This window comes from Sorex fumeus, unplaced genomic scaffold, assembly GCF_029834395.1.
Source record: "Sorex fumeus unplaced genomic scaffold, SorFum_2.1 ptg000047l, whole genome shotgun sequence".
NCBI lineage: Eukaryota > Metazoa > Chordata > Mammalia > Eulipotyphla > Soricidae > Sorex > Sorex fumeus.
The window spans coordinates 33,815,502-33,838,205 of NW_026606104.1; the positions used below are offsets into that span (position 1 = coordinate 33,815,502).

At 52.9% G+C, this 22,704-nt stretch overlaps 1 protein-coding gene across 1 annotated transcript; it reads left to right on the forward strand.

Annotated features, from left to right (window-relative positions):
- The first annotated feature begins 3,870 nt into the window (after positions 1-3,870).
- On the forward strand, positions 3,871-22,704 carry FBLIM1 (filamin binding LIM protein 1). Its single transcript, XM_056123536.1, has 8 exons — positions 3,871-3,920; positions 4,301-4,552; positions 10,764-10,945; positions 11,926-12,043; positions 14,436-14,605; positions 16,459-16,637; positions 17,181-17,298; positions 22,537-22,704. Exons 2-8 carry the CDS (start codon positions 4,312-4,314, stop codon positions 22,648-22,650), a joined length of 1,122 nt encoding a protein of 373 aa, XP_055979511.1. The 5' UTR covers positions 3,871-3,920; positions 4,301-4,311; the 3' UTR covers positions 22,651-22,704.

Below are 22,704 nucleotides of genomic sequence, written 5' to 3' on the forward strand. Positions count from 1 at the left end.
ATCTGGCCTCAGGGCTGGAGACCTTTGCTCTGGAGGTTTTCAGAGAACAAACGGGCCCATCTGACTTCCCCAGGGGAGGGGTGGGTGAGGGGCTGTGACAGGGACTCACAGCTGTCTTTTCGATGACCACAGGAAAATCGGTCCATTCTAGGGAAGGACAGACCCCCATTTGGGGGTCCCCTCAGAGCCACAGGCCCAAGGATGCTTTCTGGACAGTCAGGTCATGTGGTACTTTTTGCTGGAATTCCCATCGTGGGCCAAGGGTGAGGGCACGAAGGGTCTATATCCAGCAGCCTGTGGTCTTCCAGCCTCCGTAGGGATCAGCACCTGAACTGAGTTAGGAGTAGCCCCACCCCAGCATTGCTGGTGCAGCCCCAAGAGTCTGCCTTGGGGACCAGAGCCATAGCACAGTGGGCAGGGCACTTGCTTTGCACAGAGCTAATCCAGGTGCAGCCCCAAGTAGAGCTGCAGTCGAGTCTGCCTTGGGGACCAGAGCCATAGCACAGTGGGCAGGGCACTTGCTTTGCACAGAGCTAATCCAGGTTTGATCCCTGGCATCCCATATGGTCTCCCGAGCCCTGCCAGGAGTGATCCCTGAACAGCAGTGGGCATGACCCCCAAAACAAAGGAAAAAATAGAGTCTGCCATGGAAAAGTCTCTTCATTAATGAATCTCTTGTTGGGGCCACTATCGGGGTGAAGGCACTTGGCTGTGTGCATGCCAGCCAGGTTCAGTTCCAAGCACCCCCAGGTGTGGCCTCACGTGCTATCTGTAAAGTAGGTACAGAGTGAACTGAGTTGAGGATTAGGGGAGTTTTGAAACCCAGAAACCATTTAGCACCCAGCAAAGGCTTTATCAGTGAGCATGGATGTTGCTGTTTCTTTAATTGAAATCTCAGACGCACTCTGAAAAGCATGTACAAAAATAGATTCTTAAAGTTTAAAACCAAAGACTGTGGCAGCCAGTATAAGCATATATACTTCCAAACATCATTTATAAGAGAGAGAGAGGACTTTTAGAGAACCCAAAAGCTTTCTTTGTATGTGGGTTTCTTATTCAGAAGATCCATTTTATTCAGATTAAACTATACAATTTTTGGAGGGGGACTCATACCCAGCGGTGCTCAGGGTTTCTTCCCATCTCTGCACTCAGGGATCACCCTTGGTGGCTCAGGGCAACCATTCGGGATACTAAGGATTGAACCCGGATCAGCTGCATCAGCTGCATGCAAAGCCTGTGCCCTTCCCACTGTACTATCACTCTGACCCCATAAGCTGTACATTTTTAGAGGGTGGGGCATACCTGGCAGTGCTCAGGGCTTACTCCTGGCTCCATACTCAGAGATCACCCCTGGAGATGCTGGCGTACCATGCATGGCAAGGGGTCTAACTCAGCCCTCCCGTGTGTAAAGCATGCACTCGCCCTTTAAGCTCTCCCTGGCTCTTGCATGTGTTATGTTTGTTGTTCTCATCCACTGACACTAGTTGACTGGACCTCAAAGTACATAGGGAGGCATATGAGTGATCCCGTGGGGTTCCTGCTCTACTAAACATGTCCTGGGATCCTCACTCCAACCACCCTTTGCTACTTCTTTCTCTTACAGGGGCTCCCACAGAAGTGCTGGGAGACCATACAGTTGTGTGGCTTAAACCCAGGACCCTGTGTGTCCCAGGACAGGCTTCAGCTCTCTAAGTTCTCTCCCTACCCATCAGTACCACTGCTTTAAAAAAAAAATTGAGGAAGAGCCTGAGTGATAACATAGCGGGTAGGTAGGACTCTTGCGTTGCGTGCAACCAACCCTGGTTCTATCCCCAGCACCCATATTGGTTCCCTGAACCCTGCTACGAGTGATTCCTGAGTGCAGAGCCAGAAGTAACCTTTGAGCATCACTGGTCGTGGCCCCCAAACAAAAACAAAACAACAATAACAAAACTAACAGGCAAGTAAGATACATTCAAGGGTGAGCACAGACTTAAAGAGTAAGCTGGGGCCCCCAGTTTGATCCCTGGTACCACGTGGTCTCTTGAGCACTCCTGGGAGTGATCCCTGACCACAGAAATGGGAGTAGCGCCCCAGGACCACCAGGTGGGACTCTCCCAGAATAATCCCCCCAGTAAGGACTGTAAAGACTCTGTGAGAAGTAGGAGAGGCAAAATGAGGGTGGGACTACTTAGAGGCTAAGACAAAAGAGCTCTTCTGGGGTGGACAGTCAAAGGGGGTGATAAAGGTAAGGTAAAGGTAAAGGCCCTCCCGTTGATCGTCGATTTGCTCGAGCGGGCCCAGTAACGTCTCCATTGGAGACTTTGTTGTTACTGTGTCTGGCATATCGAATACTCTCGGTAGCTTGCCGGGCTCTCTGAGAGGGGCGGAGGAATCGAACTCGGGTCGGCCATGTTGGCCGCTTGTAAGGCGAACGCCCTACCCGCTGTGCTATCGCTCCAGCAAAATTTAAATTTGGTGGGGGGATTGGGTTATACTCAGCAGTGCTTAGAGCTTACTCCGGGCCCTGACTCAGGAATCACTCCTGATGGGACTCGGAGAACATAGGAAGTTCCAGGGATTGAACCAGGGTCCGCTGCATGCAAGGCAAGTGCTTATCCATTGGACTAACCCTCCAGCCCTGGACTTCGAACTTATGGAAGTAGAAAGCCACGGAAGTCTTTCAAACAGAAGAGAAAGATTGGTGCTCTAGAGAGGAGAGGAGGGACTGTCCAGCCCATGGGTGTATAACTCATGAAACCATGTGCTGTGGCCCTGGTACTTGACTGGACAGAAGATACTAGTCATTGACTGCCCACACCCTGTCTGCCTCTATTGTATGATCCACGAAAGATGTTATAAAAATCCAAATGGTGGGTCTGGAGAGATAGCACAGCGGGTAGGGTGTTTTCCTTGCACGCGGCCGACCCGGGTTCGATTCCCAGCATCCCATATGGTCCCCCGAGTTCCACCAGGAGTAACCCCTATGCATCACCAGATGTGACCCAAAAAGCAAAAAAAAAAAAAAAAATTCAAATGGCCCTTGGCTCAATAATACATTGGGTGGGGCACTGGCCTTGTATGTACTGACCTGAGTTGATCCCCAGCATCCCATTTGGTTCCCAGAACAGTGCAAGGAATGGTCTCTGCGCATAGAGCCAGGAGTAAGTCCTGAGCACCAGTGGGTGTGAAAAACAAACAAACAATCAGCCCTTGGCAGAAAAAAAGCACCCTCCCAATACTCTCCAAAGGTCTCTGCAGGGTCAGGAGAGGAGGCAAGACTGAATGCCCTTGGGGTCTTCACCCCCTCCTAGCTGGACAGAGTGGGATTGCGGTGGAGTTAAGACTTGATGGACTAGGGGCTGGAGCGATAGCACAGCAGGTAGGGCGTTTTCGTTGCACGTGGCCAATCCGGCTTCAATTCCCAGCATCCCATATGGTCCCCCATATGGTCCCCCAAGCACCGCCAGGAGTAATTCCTGAGTGTAGAGCCAGGCATTGCCGGGTGTGACCCAAAAAGCCAAAAAAAAAAAAAAAAAAGAAAGAAAGAAAAAGAAAAAGACTTGATAGACTGGGAGTCCACGGCAGAGGAAAGTGCCTGGTGGTAGGCTGGGTGGGGAGAGGCCCCAAGAGCCCAGCTCGGACTCAAGGTTCAAATCCCACTCCCATGGTGAGGTGGGCCTGCCCAGGAGGCTTTCTATCCCATCTCGGCTCCCTCCTCTGTTGTAAGAGGGAGTGGCAGGGGTGGGGGATCCCAGAGTCACAGGCAGGCAGCGTGAGGGCCCTGCAGGCACTGAGCAGAGCTGGCAAAACCGGGGCTCTGCTTGTCCGCGCCCTCTGCCTCCTGGGGCCCCGCCTGAGCTCTGACGGTCTTGCTGTTTCCCTCCCGCAGCAGAGCCTGGTCCGAGAGGACTTTACTCCCAGGAGGATCCCAAGCCCAGGTAAAGCGGGTGGGATAGGGCGAGGCCTGTGGGCAGGTGTGGCCCGGAGTGGGCTGTGCTGGGTGACGCTGCCGGAAGGTCCTTCCTGGGACTGCGGAGAGGAGGAAGAGGAACGTTTGTGGCAGGGCGGGTCCAGCTGCCCTTTGCTCTCCTGGCGTGGGCTGGGGAAGGGGCAGCCAGAAGCTGTGCGCCACCCGAGGGCCAGGTTGTCTGTGCCACCTGCCTTGCCTGTCTCTCAGGATATCCCCAGTCCCATCCTTGGCTGGGCTGGACTGTGTGCACCGTGGCACGGTTGCTCCTGTCTTGTGAAGACGTGGCACACGTGTCCAGGTGAAGCGCACCCCGTGCCCTGAACCCCACTCTGCCTCCCATCCCACCAGGAGCCGAGGCCATGGCAGCCAAGTCTGAGAAGAGGGTGGCCTCGTCCGTCTTCATCACGCTGGCAGCCCCACGCCGAGATGAAGCGGCGGCCGTGGAAGTGAGGCGGGCGGTGTGTGAGGCCCGGCCTGGTGGCCCCCGAGAGACTCCTGACCCGGAGAGGGCGTCTGGGGCTGGTGCAGTGGGCAGGCCTGGCCCCTGGAAGGCCCCTGGCAGAGTAGCGGCCGCTGTGCCCGCTGAGCTCTCCAATGGAGGTAAGAGGGTGCAGACGGGGTGGGAGTTGGCCAGAGGCAGTACCAGGGCGAGGGTGGGTGGGCAGGCACTGATGTCGGGCGTCATTTCATTTACGGGGCAGCTACCATGACACTGCATGGCCAAGTGACGTTGCAGCCGCTTCATGCCCTGTTCTTCAGTTTCCGAAGCTGTGAAACAGGGATGGGGATGGGGCGGGCTTCACAGCTGTGGCGAGGCTGAGCCGTGTGACGACACGAATTCAGCCCCTCTTTTGTTGGGTTTATTTCTTGCCGCTTGTGTTCTTGCTAGATGTGGGCATATGGGAGAGAAACGGGGCTCACCATATGCATGAAGCTTATCTGCTGGGAGCAGTTAATAATTGGGTCTTTATTATCTGCTTTCTTTATCTTGCTTTATCTGCTTTCATCACACAGGAATAACTGAGGAGGGAAGAGGTGGGGAGGGCCACAGTTGCTTTGTTAGGGACCACAGTCAGCAGTACTCAGGGCTTCCTCCTGGCTCTGCACTCAGGGATCACTCCTGGTGGGGCTCAGAGGGACCATATGGGGTGCTGAGGATCATGCCCAGTTTGCCACTTGCAGCCGAAATGCCCGACACACGGTACTATCACTCCAGCCCAAATCTTTTTTTTTTCCCCCAGTGGTCAGGGCTTCCTCTTGGCTCTCCACTAAGGGATCACTCCTGGCAGGTCTTGGGGAACCATATGGGATGCTGGGGTTGAATCCAGGTCAGCCGAGTGCAAGGCAAACTCCCTATCCACTGTACTATCTCACTGGCCCCACATATCACCTCTCGAATTCATCAGTTCTCCTCCAGATATCTCTATAAATGCTGCTTTGGGAGGAAAGAGGCCTCCCAAGGCTGCCGCATAGATTCTACAAGTGAATCCCCTGGCTCCATCCCTGGCATCGCCTGGTTCCCCAGCATCGGGCGGGGGCGGTGGGGAGGGGGCGACCTCCCTCCCCAGCTCCACTGTCAGGTGTGGCCCAACAATAAAGTAAAAACCTGGGGCTGGAGCAATAGCACAGCGGGTAGGGTGTTTGCCTTGCACGCGGCCAACCCAGGTTCTATTCCCAGCATCCCATATGGTCCCCTGAGCACTGCCAGGAGCAATTCCTGAGTGCAGAGCCAGGAGTATACCCTGTCACCTGTTCTCTAAGCCCCTGTCTCTAAGTAGCACCAGCAAGGTAAAGGTAAAGGTAAAGGCCCTCCCGTTGATCGTCGATTTGCTCAAGCGGGCCCAGTAACGTCTCCATTGGAGACTTTGTTGTTACTGTGTCTGGCATATCGAATACTCTCGGTAGCTTGCCGGGCTCTCCGAGAGGGGCGGAGGAATCGAACTCGGGTCGGCCATGTTGGCCGCTTGTAAGGCGAACGCCCTACCGCTGTGCTATCGCTCCACACCAGCAAAAAAAAAAAAAAAAAGGAAAAAAAAAGAGTAAAAACCCAAAGCTGCTCTTCCTCACAGCCCTTTGAACCTCATCTCCCTTCTTCAACTGTCTGCTTTCCGCACACTGACCCTGTGCCTGGATGCCGCGGGGCCTACACCCCTCCCAGCCTGCTGTCTAGACTGGAGGCAGGTCAGCTCAGCACTGCTGCCCGCCCTGATCCGGTTCCTGACTCACACACGTCAGCCTTCCTTCCTGAGCTGGCTTACACCACAGCCACATCAGCGTGGCCTGGGGGCTTGTTTGAACACAGCCAGCTGGTCCCTCCCCCTATTTCTGATTCAGTCCTTTTGGGGCCAGGAAATTTGCCTTTCTCCCTGGGTTTTGCATAATGGCAGATGCTCAAGGCCGGACAGGCCCCGTGAGAATGAGTGCTCTAGTGCAGAGGCTTTAAGAGGTGAGATGGATGGACTAGGGCCTTGGAACCATCAACATCACCCCAGAATTTTGCAAAAACCAAATTCGTGGACTGGTGAGATCATGCAGGGCTTAAAAGCGTTTGCCTTGCATGTGGTTAACCTGTGTTCAACCCCCAGCACTGCACGGTTCCCTGAGCACTGCCAGGAGTAACTAAAAACACCATGGAGTACCAGCCCCAACTCCGCTCTCCCCCTCCCCCCCCACAAAATAAATAAATAAATAAATAAAGCTCCACAAAAACTAAAACCACATAAATCTTTCTCCAAACCTGCTGAATCAAAAACTCTGGGATCGGACCCAGCTGCTAACCGACACACTTGGCATAGGCTGGTACTGACTGGCACACTTTGGCCCAGATGGGCAAATAGGACCCCTCCTCAGTCACCCTGGCAGTCTCCCCCCTGCAGCTGGGGCAAATCCCCACCGAGCTGACCACCTTCAGTGGCACACACCTGCTCTCTAAGACCAGCTCCAGACGCAGACTGGCACAGGTTGGCATTAATTGGCACAAGCCTCTCCACCACACCTGGGAGCTCCCAGACCTAGAACAGTACCGCCCGCCCTCCGCAGAGAAGCCTGGTCCTCGCCAGTCTTCGATGGATGAGAAACCTGAAGCCTAGGGAGGTGCTCCTGCCAGTTCTCCGGCACTAGGCGCTGAGCCCAGGCCCCCAGGCGCATAGTCTCAGCCTCTCCGGCTGCCTGCCGTGGGTGTCTCGGGCATTCACCTCACTGCTGCCCAGTCTGCCTCCTGCCCCAGTGCCTTCTCTTGGAGGCCTGTGTGGGATAGTGGACAAGGTTTTCCTGGATGCCCATAGCCCCCCATTGTGCCTCTCTCCTGCCGCTCCATCACCTCTTGTAAGCAGCTGAATAGCCTCTTACTGGCACAGCTGGGAGGGTCTGAGTGGGTAGGGATCCTGAGGAGGGACCACTCGACTGAGGTTGGAGCTAGGTCACCCCCTCCCTCCAGTGCCGCCGGCCAGGAGGAAGTGCTGGAGACCAGGGGATGGGACCAAAGGCTTCTTTCTCGCTGCATCCACCTCAGCTTCCCGGAACAGGAATTAGCTGTGCTAATAATGAAATTGGTCCTCTGCCCATTTTTCTTTGCTATTTGATTTTTTTTTTTTTTTCAGATTTTTTTTGGGTTGGTTTGTTGTTTGTTGCTTTTGATTTTGGACCACACCTGGTGGTGCTCGGGGCTTACTCCTGGCTCTGCACTCAGGAATTATTCCTGAACCCTAGTTGGCTATTTGCAGAGCAAACCTCTTACCTGCTATACTCTCATCAGCCCCCAAGACAAGCTCCGGCCCCTTATTTTCTGTCAAATATCTGCAGATGTAGGAGGGGAGCAGGTCAAGGAAATCTGTGTATTTCCTGTCCAGTGTCACATATATAAAGAATTTGCCACATTTATTTTATCTATTCCCTTCTTTGGTGGTGGTGATAGTGGTCTATCTGTGTGTGTGTGTGTGTGTGTGTGTGTGTGTGTGTGTGTGTGTGTGTACACACACGCGTTGGGGATCAAACCCAGGCCCTCACATATGAATTTGTTCACTGAACTCCATCCCAGCCCCTAAACACTGGTGACTAATAGTCTGGTTTTACTAACTTTTCATTTTGCTTTGCTTTTGGGCCACAGTCAGTGCCCAGTGTGCTAGGGGGCCACACAGTGCCAGGTTTCTAATCCAGAGCTCCTACATGCAAAGCAAATACTCCAGCTCTCTGAACTACCTCTCTGGCTCCTTTATCAAGTTTGTTTATTTTTTTTGGGGGGGAGGGGGTGCACCTAGCTGTACCCAAGGCTTGCTCCTGGCTCTGCTTATGGATCACTTTTGGCGGTGCTGGGGTTTCATGTGCAGTGCCAGGGATTGAAACAGGGTTGGTACAACACAAGTGCCTTAAACCCTGTGCTCTCTCTCCAGTCCCATGAAAAGATTTTTTGTAGTTTTTTTTTTTTTTCATTCTTCTGTTTTTATTTTGAGCCACACCTGGTAGAGCTTGGTGCTAATCCTGGCAGTGCTCAGGAGACCGTGCAGTGCCAGGGACAACTCTGGGGCTCCCACACGCAAATCATGCACTCTAGTCCTTTGAGCCATTTCCCTGTCCCCACTCCTTGTGAAGTATTTATTTGTTGGCTTTGGGGTCATACCCGGCAGTGCTCAGAGCTTTCTCCTGGCACTGTGCTTAGACATCACTCCTGGCAGTGCTCAGGGGGACCATATAGTGGGGCAGTGCTAGGGGGTCCATATACCGTACTGAGGATCAAACCCGGGTCAGCCTGTGCAAGAAAAACTCCTTTTTTGTTTGTTTTTGTTTTGGTGCTACACCTGGTGATGCTCAGAAGTTACTCCTGGTTCAGGATTACTCCTGGCAGTGCTCAGGAGACCATCTGGGATGCTGGGGATTGAACCCAGGTTGGGTGCATGCAAGGCAAACTCTCTACCCGTTCTACTATCTTTTCAGCCCCTAAAACAAACTCCTTAATCCCTGCACTATCTCTTTGACTCCTTGTGAAATAGTTAGAAGGAAATGTCACTACTTAGGTCTCTCAGCCCCACATTTTTCAGAGTGCATCTCTAAATATGGCCATTTTCTTACCTAACCACAATGGCAGACAGTGCCTCACAAAATCAACAAGAATGATTTAAAATTACCTAATACTTTATCCACAGTTGATTTTCCATGATTGTCATAAAAATGCCCTTTAGCTATTGGATTGCAGTGGAACGAATGGTTTCTATTACATCTTGCCCATCTTTTGAACTGTATCATTAGTGAAATATTTGACTTTTCTTCATCTGTAAAATGAGGAGAATTTGATGAGATGGTTAACCCTGGAATCTGGTTCCAAATCGTCTACACTGCCACTGGCTGATAAAATAGTGTGAGTCACAAATACAAGCTACTTGTGTAATTTCAGTTCTCCTAGCATCACATTTAAAAAAAAAAAAAAGACAAAGATGGGGCCGGGGCGATAGTTCAGTGGGTAGGGCATTTGTCTTGCATGTGGCTGACCTGGATTTGATCCCTGGCATCCCATATGGTACCCTGAGCAGTGCCAGGACTAATTACTGAGTGCAGAGCCTGAAGCAACCCCTGAACTTCATCAGGTGTGGCTCAAACAAAAACCAAAAAAAGTATTAGTTTGGGGGTTAGAGAGTACAGGCATGTGGCAGACCTCGCTTTTATCCCCAGCACTGCATATAGTTCCCTAAGCATGACCAGAAATGACAAGTGACCTGTTGATCTGTGAACACAGAGCTAGGAGTAAGCCCTGAGCACTGCCACCTGCCTACATAAATATACATATATAATTTTAAGTAATATGTATTCTGCAATACTGTCACTGTCACTGTCCTCCCGTTGTTCATCGATTTGCTCAAGCGGGCGGCCCAGTAACGTCTTCATTGTGACAATTGTTACTGTGTTTGGCATATCGAATACGTCATGGTTAGCTTGCCAGGCTCTGCCATGCGGGCGAGATATTCTCGGTAGCTTGCCGGGCTCTCCGAGAGGGGCGGAGGAATCGAACTCGGGTCGGCCATGTTGGCTGCTTGCAGGGCAAACACCCTACCCACTGTACTATCTCTCCAGCCCATTCTGCAATACATTATATAAAAATGATTATCCTGTAATCATAAAGCTACTAATGGATTATTTTACATTCTTTCCTTCATAGTAAATCTTCTAACTCACCTGGTACTTCTTGGTAGGAGCCAGCCCCATGCCATATGCCATCCACAATGCTCAAAATCCCCTCTTGGGGTCAGGAAATGGCTCGTGGAGCACATGCATGCTTTGCTTGCAGGAGGCCTGGGTTTGATCCCCGACATTACTTGAGCACCACTAGCGGTGGCCCTCATGCATGGAGTCAGAGGTGAACCCTGATCACTTCCGGGTGCGTCTGAAACAAAAAGCCTCCCTTACCTGCGTCATAGTTTCATCCCCCCCACAGTCCTGAGCGACTGACTGACATCTCCAAATCAGCAGACAAAGACTCTTTCAGAGATTTTGTTTTGTTTTGTTGGCTTTTTGGGTCACACCTGGTGATGCGCAGGCCCTGTACTCAGAAATGACTGTGCATGGAGGGACCATGTGGGATGCCGGGGGTCAAGCCCGGGTCAGCCGTGTGCAAGGTCAACACCCTTGCACACCAGCACTCCGGCCCCAGAGACAGTTAGCCTTTGGCTAGAGACACATAGTGGCAATGAGAGATGGAACCCAGGTCTGGGTGGTCCTGGCCCTGAGCCCACAGCCACCCATCTGGGTGGCCTACTGGCTGGGCAGTGTCCCCTGTGCCCCTGCAGAGACTTTTCGGCCAACCCTGTCCCCGTTCTCGTTGCAGGATGTTGCCCCCCGCCCCCTCTCCCAGATGCTGCAGATGTGCTCCCCGACCTGGACCTCCTCCCGCCTCCCCCGCCACCCCCTTCAGCATATCTGCCTCCTGACGAGGCGCCCCTGGCCCCAGCGGAAGCGTCCCTTATTTCAGACTTGGAGCAGCTGCACCTGCCCCCACCCCCATCCCAGGTACTGCCAACGCTGTGGTCCCTGAAGGTGCACTGGGGGCTGGGGAGGGAGAATCTGGAGCTTGTAGGAACTAAAGCCTGCAGGGAGGGGGTCTGTTATCAGAGCTGGCCCTCTCCTAAGCCCTCTCAGACTGTTAGACATTGGTTGTGGGGGACCAGGAGATAGTACAGGGATTCAGGCACTTGTCTGGCCTGCAGTTGATCGTCATTCCGTCCCTGACGCCACATATGGTCCCTCAAGCACTGCCAGGTTTGGTCCACGACTCCTTGCAACCCCCCCCCACACACACATGCACACCAAATAATAGTTAAAAAAAAAAAAAACATCAGTTGCGTGTTTTCAGAGTTGCGTGTTTTCAGGTCCCTGGAGAAGGTGCCCTGTTATCCTCAAGCAGCCTTTTATCTCCGAGAAGACGTTTCCTTGTGTCTGACCAAAATTCCTTAGATTTTATAGGAGAAAGTCACATTTTTTGTCTCAGTGCCAGGGATTAACCCGAGGCCTCTGACTCGGAGCCTGAGCCCCTGCTGAGTGTGTACGTGCTCGCGCGCGCACACGCGCACACACACACTCACACCCCGCCCAGCTCCACTCCAGTCCTTGCCCTGAGCCGCCTGGCGCTGTTTCCGGGAATGTGACTTGGGTAGAGCACAAACACTGAGCAGATGAGACCCTGGGTTTGATCCCGAGCGCCCAAACAGAGCTAAGACAGACCCCCACACAATCTCAGAGGCCATTGTAGAAAGTTCTCAGCCAAGGGAAAAATCTGATTCTAGACAATTCCATGCCAGCAGCAGAGGGAAGAAGCTTTGATTGGCCACAGGCCCTGGGTCCAGCTGCCCTTCCCGCGAGTGACTTTGGCCCCATCCTCCCTTCTCTGCTGCCTTCCCTCCTCATCCGACCTCGTGCACAGAGCAGAGCTGAGAGGGTGTGTGGGGGGCCTCATCAATCAACTTCTCTCTTGCCTCTCTGTGTCTCCACAGCCCCTGGCCGAGGGGCCGCCCCTCCGGCCTCCACCGAGTCACCTCAGGCCCGCTAATGTGGAGCTGCCCCCTCCCCCAGAGGAACCTGTCAGCTGGCCTGAGAAGGAGGCATCCACAGGTATGGACAAAGCATCAAAACATGGAGCAGGGTCCTAAGGGTCCCTGGGGGACTGGGGGGCTGCCAGGGCCCTCCAGGAGGGAAGTAGGAGAGTAGAGACACCAGCCACCAGTGTCTGCCCTGATTCAGAGCTGTTCTCTCTCTCTTTCTTTCTCTCTCTCTCCCTCTCCCCTCCCTCCTTCTCTCTCTTTCCCTCCTTTTATCTCTTCTTTTCTCTCTCTCTCTCCCACTCTCTTCCTCCCCTCTCTCTCCCCTCCCTTCTCTCTCCCTCCTTTTCTCTCATCTCTCTCCCCCTCTCCCTCCTTCTCTCTCTCCCTCCTCTCTCTCCCTCCTTTTCTCTTTTCTCTCTTTCCCCGCTCTCCCTCTCTCTCCCTCCTTCTCTCTCTCTCCCTCTTATTTTTCTTCTCTCTCTCTCTCTCTCTCTCTCTCTCAGTTTTTTGGCAACACGTGACTGTGCTCAGGGCTTACTCCTAGCAGTGCCCAGTGGACTATATGAGGTGCCAAGGATTGAAGCCAGGTTGGCCACATGCAAAGCAAACGCCCTATCTGCTGAACTATCACTCAGTCCCAGTTCTCTGTTCCTTGCCTTAACCTTTTCCTTTTTTTTTTTTTAATCTTTTCCTTTAAAAAAAAATTATAAGCTGGAGGATTGAAGAGATAGCATAGTGGACAAGGCATTTACCCTGTATGTGGCAGACCTGGGTTCAATCCCTGGCACCTGTTATGGTCCTCTAAACCCCAGCAGGGGTGACTCCTGAGCACAGAGCCAGGAGTAAGCCTTGAGTACCGCTAGGTGTACCCCACCCCCACCCCTCCTAAAATACATATATACATATATGTATATCCTGATTGTTTATAGAAAAAGCTTGTGCTATGAAATCGTACCTGCGGATTTTTGTTCCATTTTTGAAAGTTTTGCACTTTTTATTTATTTATGAACTTTGAGGTATCATAGTTTATAGTAGTATTTTTTAATTAATTAATTTTGGGTTTTTTGGGTCACACCCAGTGATGTTCAGAATTTACTCCTGGCTCTACACTCAGGAATTACTCCTGGCAATGTCCTGGGAACCATATGGGATGCGGGGGATTGAACTCTGGTTGGTTATGCAAGGCAAACACCCTACCTGCTATACATTGCTGCAGTATTAAGTCACTATTCTATTTTGGGGGTTGTAGAACCACACCTGACAGTGCTCAGGGCTTACTCTTGACTTTGTGCTCAGAGATCACTTCTAAAGGGATTTGGGGAACCATCTGGGACCTCAGGGGTCACATCAGGGTCAGCTGCATGCAAGGCAAGCACCTTATCCCTTGACTAGCTCTCTGGCCCTGTTTTTATTACTTAAAAGTTCACACTCCTGGGGCTGGAGCAATAGCACAGCGGGTAGGGTGTATGCCTTGCACGCGGCCGACCCAGGTTCGATTCCCAGTATCCCATATAGTCCCCCAAGCACCACCAGGGGTAATTCCTGACCGCAGAGCCAGGAGGAACCCCTGTGTATCACTGGGTGTGACCCAAAAAGAAAAAAAAAGTTCACACTTTCCCCCACCCCCCCATCATTTCCTTTGTTGATGATGTAAAAATTGGTGGGTTGCATGCACCCCTGACTAGAGAGCTTTTGCTTTTTTTGTGTTTTATTTTTTTGTTTTGTGAGCCACACACATGGTGCTCAGGGCTTATTCCTGGCAGACTCCGGGGACCAAATGGGGTACCAGGGAGCAAACTCAGGTCAGCCGTGTGCAAAGCCAATACCCTACATCCTGTACTATTGCTCTGGCCCCTTTGTTTTATTTTTTATTTTTATTTTTTTTTGCTTTTTGGGTCACACCTGGCGATGCACAGGGGTTACTCCTGGCTCTGCGCTCAGGGATTACCCCTGGCGGTGCTCAGGGGACCATATGGGATGCTGGGAATCGAACCCGGGTCGGTCACGTGCAAGGCAAACACCCTACCTGCTGTGCTATTGCTCCAGTCCCTATTTTTTATTTTTATTTAATGAATTAATTTATTTATTTATTGCTTTTTGGGTCACACCTGGCAATGCACAGGGGTTACTCCTGGCTCTGCACTCAGGAGTTACTCCTGGCGGTGCTCAGGGGACCATATGGGATGCTGGGGATCGAACCCAGGTTGGTCACATGCAAGGCAAACGCCCTACCTGCTGTGCTATTGCTCTGGCCCCTTTGTTTAATTTTTTAAATTTCAGTTGCTGTCCGCACCCTGGCTCCCAGTGCTGTTAGTGTAGTCGCAGGCACGCGGTGTTCTAGCCACACACCCGCAGTGCTCACACATCGTCCACTGGGGGCATCACACATCTGGGGGCGTCACACATCAGGGGTGGGTGCTTGCAGTCTCGATCCCACCCAGCCTGTGTCTCCTCCCCTGCAGACATCTGCGCCTTCTGCCACAAGACCGTGTCCCCCCAGGAGCTGGCCGTGGAGGCCATGAAGCGGCAGTACCACGTCCAGTGCTTCACCTGCCGCACTTGCCACCACCAGCTGGCCGGAAAGCTCTTCTTCCAGAAGGACGGGCGGCCCCTCTGTGAGCCTTGCTACCAGGTACCTGCCGCTGGCCCCAGGTGCCAGGGCTGTACCAGGTGTGCGGAAGAAGCCACATGGATCCTTCCCTACCCCAGTGCCAACAGGCAGGCACGACAGGCCCAGTTCAGGTTTGGGGAGGGGTCCAGTCCTCAGCATCTCATGCTTCCCTGAGCACCCCTGGGAGCAGCTGCACCCCAGCAATGTGCTGAAGGTGCCCCTGGAGTCTGCTGGCTCTGACCCTGAGACAGAAGGGAATAAGTATGTGTCAAAATTGCAGAGGGGATGAAGGTGTTAAAAAGCATGTTGGTACTATATAATAAGGACATGGATAAATATATCTGGAACGAATAAACAGTTGGTGCACTTAAGACAAACAAACAAAGAATTGAGGAGGGGGCTGGAGACCTAGTACAGAGGGGAGGGCACTTGCCTTGCACAGGGCCAACCCGGCTTGATCCCCGGCATCCCCTCGGGTCCCCTGAGCACCGCCAGGAGTAACCCCTAAGCAACGCAGGGTGAGGCCCCAAAACAAGACAAACAAGAGAATTGCTGATGGATACTGTCTGGTGGAGTCGTGGCATACGGACCACTCATGGGGCATGTCACTGGGGCGGGGGAGAGGGCTCGAGGGGTGGGGTGCACACTTTCGTGCAGGAGCCTGGGCCGGAGTCCCTGCAGCTCATGGTCCCCCAGCACTGCCAAGTGTGACTTCCTGGCAGGAAAGAAGCACATTGGAGGTGAAGTGTGAGAGCTCATCTGAGCCCCCTTCCCCCACCCCCCCACCCCCGCCAGGTCTGTAACTGGCTGTAGGTGATTCTGATGCACGCTCCACCATGACAATGACTGGTTTGAGGTTAGAGTATTTGGAGTTGGGAGGGCAGGAGCAAAAGCACAGTGGGTGGGGCTCTTGCCTTGCAGGCGGCTGACCCTGACATGAATGCTGCCACCCCATACGGTCCCCCCAACCCCACCAGGAATGATCCCTGAGCATAAAAGGAAACGGCTGGGATTTTTTTTTTTGGTGGGGGGAGCCCACACTCATTGGTGCTTGGGAGTCACTCCCAGGTTGGTGCTCCAGGCATCTTGGGCTTCCAGGGATCAAACTTGAGCCTCCTGCATGCTTTGGCTGTGCTCCAGCCTGGTAAGGTTTGTCTTTTGGGTGACACTCGGCGATGCTCAGGGGTGACGCCTGGCTCTGCACTCAGGAATTACTCCTGGCAGTTCTTGGGGGACCATATGGGATGCCGGGAATTGAACCCGGGTCGGCCGCGTGTAAGGCAAACGCCCTACCTGCTGTACTATCATTCCAGCCCCAGTCGAAGTGAAAATTTAAAGAACGTTCGTAATTCCAAGAGGGGTACAGTAAGTAGATCAGATGAGACTAGAGGAATAGATGGAGTTGCCCTGAGAAAACTTTGTCCCTTATGTCAAGGAACTAAAGGGCCCCAAGGTCCTCCTGCGAGAGGCCTGTGACGCTGACCCAGGGCTTTCCCAGTGGCCAGATGCGAGGGAAAGAACTTCCAGGTGAAACTCATTCCATGAGGTGAAACTCGAACCAACCCCTTCCCATTCCTGACTCTGAGGGCTAAGAGCTTCCTCTGTGGGTCTCAGCCGACCGTGGCCTCCAGCGTTCTGAGACCCGACTACGGGCCGAGTCCTTTCCCGCTGCTGGTCCCAGCATATACCCCAGCTGCCTCCATTGCCACCAAGGTGGAGATCGGGCTGGTCACCTCAGGCCAGCCGCGGGCCTGGGCAGCTTCTCCTCTCCTCTGGCTTTCTGGCTGCTCCTCCCCAGGTGGAGTAAAGTGTGCCTGAGGGTGCAGAGTTGGGCGCACCCCGGCTGGCGCTCAGGCCGTGGCCCTCTGTTGCAGGACACCCTGGAGAAGTGTGGCAAGTGTGGAGAGGTGATCCAGGAACACATCATCAGGGCCCTGGGCCGGGCCTTCCACCCGCCCTGCTTCACGTGCGTGGCCTGTGCCCGCTGCATCAGAGACGAGCACTTCGCCCTGGACAGCCAGAATGAGGTGTACTGCCTGGATGACTTCTACAGGTACGGCAGTGGCGACTCCGGGGGCGTGGCGGGAGGCCAGGCAGCACCATGGCCCCGAGGCTCGCCTGCTGTCCCCTCAGCCCTGCTCCCACTGACAGCTAGTGTTCCCTGTTTGGGGTTTTGGCCACCCCTGATTGTGCTCACTGCTGACTCCTAGCTCTGTGCTCAGGGATGACTCCTGCTGGTGCTCAGCAGGCCCTAGGAGGGTGCCAGGGACCAAACTTGGGTCAGCTGCGTGCCAGGCAAGCACCCCATCACTCTCTGTGCTGTATTCAACCCTCTTTCTGCTTTGGATTACTTTGGTTTTCTCTGTTTGCTTGTTTTTTTTCTTTCATTTCATTTCCTTTTTTTTTTTTTCTCCAACTGATGGGTCGGTTCCTGGCCCACCCCTAGCGGTGCTCGGAGACTACTCCTGTCTCTGTGCTCAGGTACAGCTCCAGGGGCTGTTGGAAGCAGTGCTGGGAGAGGAGACCCAGAGCTGCTGTGTTGAGACAGCTCCTCCCTGAGGATGTGTGGTGTGAGCACGGGTTTCTCTCCCTCCAGGAAATTCGCCCCTATGTGCAGCATCTGTGAGAATCCCATCATCCCCTGCGACGGGAAAGATGCCTTCAAAATCGAATGCATGGGGAGAAACTTCCATGAGAACTGCTACAGGTGTGAGGTGAGTGGAGTGCTGTGGCGGGCAGCCCCCGGGAGGGCCAGCTGTGTGCCCCCAGCTCCCTGTCCAGAGCAGAACACGCGTCAGGGTGGAAGCGCAGTTCCAAAGTCACCAGAATGCTGAATGGTTTGTGCAGGCACCAGAGTGGGCCTGCTTCCACCAAGAGTGGGAATTGCCTGAGAAGGCTGGTGGTGATGAGGAAGGTTTTAGATGACACACCCAAGATGCTTTCCACTTCTCGGTCCTGCTGTGCAGTGTCTGTTTGTACCTGGTTTTCCTTGCCATCGTCTGGCACCCTCTGTGAGGAGGGTCACCTGGGGGATAGCCATGCTTCCCCGAGTTTTCTTCTTCCCCATCTGATACCTCATCCTCAGCTCCCACACATAGTCCCAAGAAGGCCTCTGATTGGACCAAATATGTCATATTCTCAACCAGCCCAGTCACTGGCCAGGATTAGTGATGGAAACCCCTGAGACCAGGGAAGCAGAGATGGGAAGGGGTGGCTGTTACCATAGGAGAAAGAAGGGGTGCAGGGTAGACCCACACCCAGTTGTCCTTAATACCTGTCCCAGGTGTTAAGAAAGAAATCAAAGGCCAGAAAGAAATCAAAGGCCAGTGGGTATAGGGTGTTTGCCTTGCATAAGACTGACCCAGGAGTGATTCCTGATTGCAGAACCAGGATTAACCTTTGAGCATCAGTTGGGTGTGGCTCAAAACCATAATAAAAACCAAAAACCCAAGAAAGATAAATCAGGGGCCAGAGAGATAGTACAGTGGGTAGGGCACCGGCTGTGCATGCAATAGATGCATTTTTGGTCCCTGGCACCCCATATGGTCCCCCAAACATCACTAGGAGTGATCCCTGAGCATAATGTCAGGAATAAGCCCTAAGCACTGTTGGGTGTGACCAAAAAAGAAAAAAGAAATACCAAGGAAATTGCATGGTATGAAGTATGCCTTATACAGACTATTTCAGAGAGCACTCTGAAAATACGGAAATTTTTTTTTCTCTTTTTGGGTCATACCCGGCGATGTACAGGGGTTACTCCTGGCTCGTGCACTCAGGAATTACTCTTGGCAGTGCTCAGGGGACCATATGGGGTGCTGGGAATCGAACCCGGGGGTCAGCCACGTGCAAGGCAAATGCTCTATCCGCTGTGCTATCACTCCAGCCCCAAAACAGTGAAATTCTTATTGTAGCTTTTGCATTTGTGTACCATGGGGGGTAGGGGAAATGCCACATCCAGAGGTACTCAGGCACTACTCCCCAGTGCTCAGGGGAGATGCAGAACCAGGGATGGAACCTGGGCTCCCTCACACAAGGCCGCTGCTCCAGCCCTTGGAGCTTTCTCCCTGGCCTGACATTGTCAGCTTCTTCATGTTTGTGTCTCTCTCTCCTTTTCCTGCCGTTCCAGGGCTTGAAACATGTGAGGCACATGCTTTATTTACTGTTGAGCCACAAACCTGAAATTCTTTTTTTTTTCTTTCAGGATTTTATTTATTTATTGCTTTTTTTGGGGGGGGGGGTGATCACACCTGGCAATGCTCAGGGGTTACTCCTGGCTCTGCACTCAGGAATTAGTCCTGGCAGTGCTCCCCTGGCAGGGGACCATATGGGATGCCGAGGATCGAACCCAGGCCGGCCACATGCTGTACTATCACTCTGGCCCCCAGAAACGAAATTCTTGATTTTTGAACCAGGAGTTCTACATTTGCATCTCTCCCTGAACCCTGCAGACCATAGAGTCAGTCAAGCTGGAGAGGTGCCCAGGCCTCTCCCAAGTCTTCCAACCTCCGCACACATGGGGTTTCCTCTTTTCTGAAGGTTCACAAAAATTGCAGCTCTCTTGGGTGTCACCTACAGGGCAGTGAGAGGTATCCCAGAATAAATCTCTTCATCAGTGGGTGAATAATTCTAAACTTTGATTCACATGGATAAGGGAAACTGGCACTTCCACCCCACACCATGAGGGAATCGGGTAGGAAGCTGCCAGACGTCTTCACACTGTGATGTCCGTGGTGGGCCTTGTTCAGGGTCAGACTGATCAGGTGTCCTGGAAGAACTAGGACAAATGCCATGGTGGGATGCTCACCTCCAAAGCTCCCTGCTGACTGGCACTTCCCTGAGCCTGGCTAGTGAGCAAATTAAGCTCTTTACATGTCCTTGGGAAGCTTGGGAAAGAGTACCAGGACCGGCAGCCAGGCTGCTCCTGAATGTCGAAATTTGGTTTCAGAAATGGGAGCTCTTACACCTTAGTGCTCAGGACAGAGCAGGAAACACAGACCTCTCTCTCCCTCTCTGTCTCTCTGTCTCTCTCTCTCTCACACACACACTCTTTCTCTCTTTCTCTCTCTCTCTCTCTAGCTCGCTCCTTTTTTGGTGTCTTTTTGGTCCATGTCTGGTGATGCTTAGGGGCTGCTCCTCCCTCTGCACTCATGGTGGTGCTCAGGAATCAGACCAACCGGACTCTCGTTCCAGCGCCCTCGTTCCACATGGACTTCTCAGTACCTCCCAGCACTTGGCTCATTCCTGCTTACTCTATTCCGGGTTATTTGTCACCGTTGTGGGGAGACTGACAGTATTTTGACCTGGGTAATATTTTTCTCCATGGGGTTTGACCTCCAGATATTTGCTTGCTACTATTGTCCTAGGAAAGAATCACAGAAATCTCTGAATGGAAGGGAGGGCTTTTATTATAGGGGAAGAGTGAAGCCAGGAAGGATGTCCACCAGCCTGGGCTGGAGAACAGATTCCAAGCAGGAAGTTGAGGCAACCAACTTCCTGTTGGGTTTTATGCCCAACAGAGGTAGAATAAAAACAGTTTATACATACGCTAGCAGGTTGTCAGGAAACTCATGCATATTCATGTGGGAGAACATCGAGCATGAGCTGTGGAGGGACTTACAAGGAACATGCGTCACGTGTGTAGGAAACACGTGCAGTTTGCTGTGCTAATGAAGACTGAGGAAACTAGAACTGAAATGAGTTTTCTTGCTCAGTCTCCACTAGGCAGGGTTGTCTAGCTAAGGGCTTGGGGCTCTCGCCAGCACAGAAGTGTTCTTAAAGTTCCTCTTTTGGAACTTAAAATCGGAGCCAACAGGATGCAGTGAGGCAGCTTCTCCCAGGAAGTGGGGGTCACACTCTCCAATTAACTTCATGCTTCATCTATTTTAGCTTTTATTTTCTCCCCTTTGGTTTTTGAGCCACACCCAGTGTTGCTCAGGGCTTACTCTTGGCTCTGCACCCAGGGATCACTCCTGGCAGTACTTGTGGGACCATTTGGGATGCTGGGATTGAACCCAGCATTTATTGTAGTCATATAAAAAAGAAAGCTAGAAAAATTAAATGTTATTAAGAAAACAAAGGGAACTGAGCTTATGGTTCAAGTGGTAGAGCTAACTTCAAACATGTTAGCAATGTTTGAAGTCCATAGTGGCCCCTGAGTACAGAGCAGGGAGTAAGCCCTAAGCATAGTGTAGGTAGGTAGGTAGGTAGGTAGGAAGGAAGGAAGGAAGGAAGGAAGGAAGGAAGAAAGGAGGGAAGGGAAAGAAAGGAAGGAAGGAAGGAAGGAAGGAAGGAAGGAAGGAAGGAAGGAAAGGAGGAAAGGAGGGAGGGAGGAAGGGAAGGAGAGAAGGAGGGAAGGAAGATAGATTTTTTGGTTGTTTGGTTTTCAGGCCATACCTGGCTGTGTTCAGGACTTCCTCCTCGCTCTGCTCTAAAGAATCTCTCAAGATCAGCAGTGTGCAAGGCCAGCACCTTACCCACTGCACAATCTCTCCAGCCCAGAAAGAGAAAATTCTAAGGGAGCCCGAGAGAGTACAGGGGTTCAGGCGCTTGCTTTGCATGCAGCTAACCATGTTTAATCCCTAGTACAGGGTATGGTTCTCTGAGCACAGATGTTGGAGTGAGTCCTGAGCAGTGAAGAACACATCTCAAGTCCTGCTTATCCAAAAGAAAGAATAGTGAATGGGGAGAGCCCGGTCTCCCTTGTTCGAAACCCTTTAGTGATGTGAAAACTGGCCGTCACCAAGTATGTGCCTGTGATGAAGCCCCACGGGCAGTGGAGCAGGAGCAGGAAAAGGTCCCCATGAGCTGGGGCGGCCTCACCGCACCCCCCGGTGAAATGAAGGGACAAGATGAGAGCAGATGGCAACTGCATGTCTAGTGACCAGGCCCTGTCTCAGCAGGGCTGACTGCAAAGGGGGCTCCTGCTTTGAAGGGTTTCATTCTGCTCTAGGTTGGTTTTGCTGAGTTTTGTTGCTTGGTTGGATTTTTGGTTACACCCAGTGGTGCTCAGGGCTGACTTCTGAGTCTGTGCTTTGTGTACCAGGAATCACTCCTGGTGGGGTTCAGGGGACCATATGGGGCTCTGGGGATCGAATCCGAGTCAGCATTGTTAAAGGCACACACCCTACCTCTCTACTTTCTTTCCAGCCCAGTTTTGCCAGTTTGGGGACTATATCTAGTGGTGTTCTGGGGCTACTCCCTGCTCTGTGCTCGGAGGGTCCCTCATGGTGGTGCTCAGGGGACCATGACTGGGATTGAACCCAGGCTTCCTGCATGCAAAGCGAGGGTCCACTTTTATCCTTCGTTTTGGGTCACACTCTGCGGTGCTCAGGGGTTACTCCTGGCTCTGCACTCAGGAATTACTCCTGGCGGTGCTTGGGGGACCATATGGGATGCCAGGGATTGAACCTAGGTCAGCCGCGTGCAAGGCAAACGCCATTACCCGCTGTGCTATGACACTGTCAAGAGGGAAGGTGAGGATTAAAGAAACTATATACAAGTGGTTGAGAGGGCTGCTTGGAACAGCCATCGCTCCAGCAGTCTTCCTTTAAGGTTTTTTGCATAATGGACCACACTCAGTAGTCCTGGTTGCGAACTGGCCATGAGGGCCACATCAGTGGTACTCGGGCTGGCGGGCGGTGCTGGGGGTCTAGCCCAGAGCCTTGCTCCCTCCATGCATGTTCACTGTATGAGCTCTCCCCAGCTGAGTGGGTGCTGAGGCACCGCTAGCCGTGTTCATGTCTTCCCCTCAGCTGACCTGCTGTCCCGCTCACACCTCCGCATCTTCCTGATGGAGCTCGAGGGTGTCGGGAGAGCGAGGACCTGGCGTGTGCTCTGCTCCCTACGGGGCCTGTGGGCACGGTCCTGTCCTCAGCGCAGGCGCGGTGGTGGCCGCCCAGCGAGGCTTGCCCGTAAGTCACTTGCCAGCTGTCACTCTCCCCTTGTCTCTGCAGGACTGCAGGGTGCTGCTGTCCATCGAGCCCACGGAGCAGGGTTGCTACCCGCTGAACAACCGTCTCTTCTGCAAGCCCTGCCACGTGAAGCGGAGTGCCGCGGGCTGCTGCTGAGAGCCCCCCGGCTCTTGGGGCCCGGTGCAGCCCACAAGCCTGATGGTGGCCTGG

Coding starts and splice junctions, on each gene's coding strand:
- FBLIM1 (XM_056123536.1), top strand. CDS start 4,312: ATGGCAGCCAAGTCTGAGAAGAGGGTGGCCTCGTCCGTCTTCATCACG. Junction 10,946..11,925: donor TGCCCCCACCCCCATCCCAG/GTACTGCCAACG, acceptor GTGTCTCCACAG/CCCCTGGCCGAGGGGCCGCC. Junction 16,638..17,180: donor TGCCTGGATGACTTCTACAG/GTACGGCAGTGG, acceptor CTCTCCCTCCAG/GAAATTCGCCCCTATGTGCA.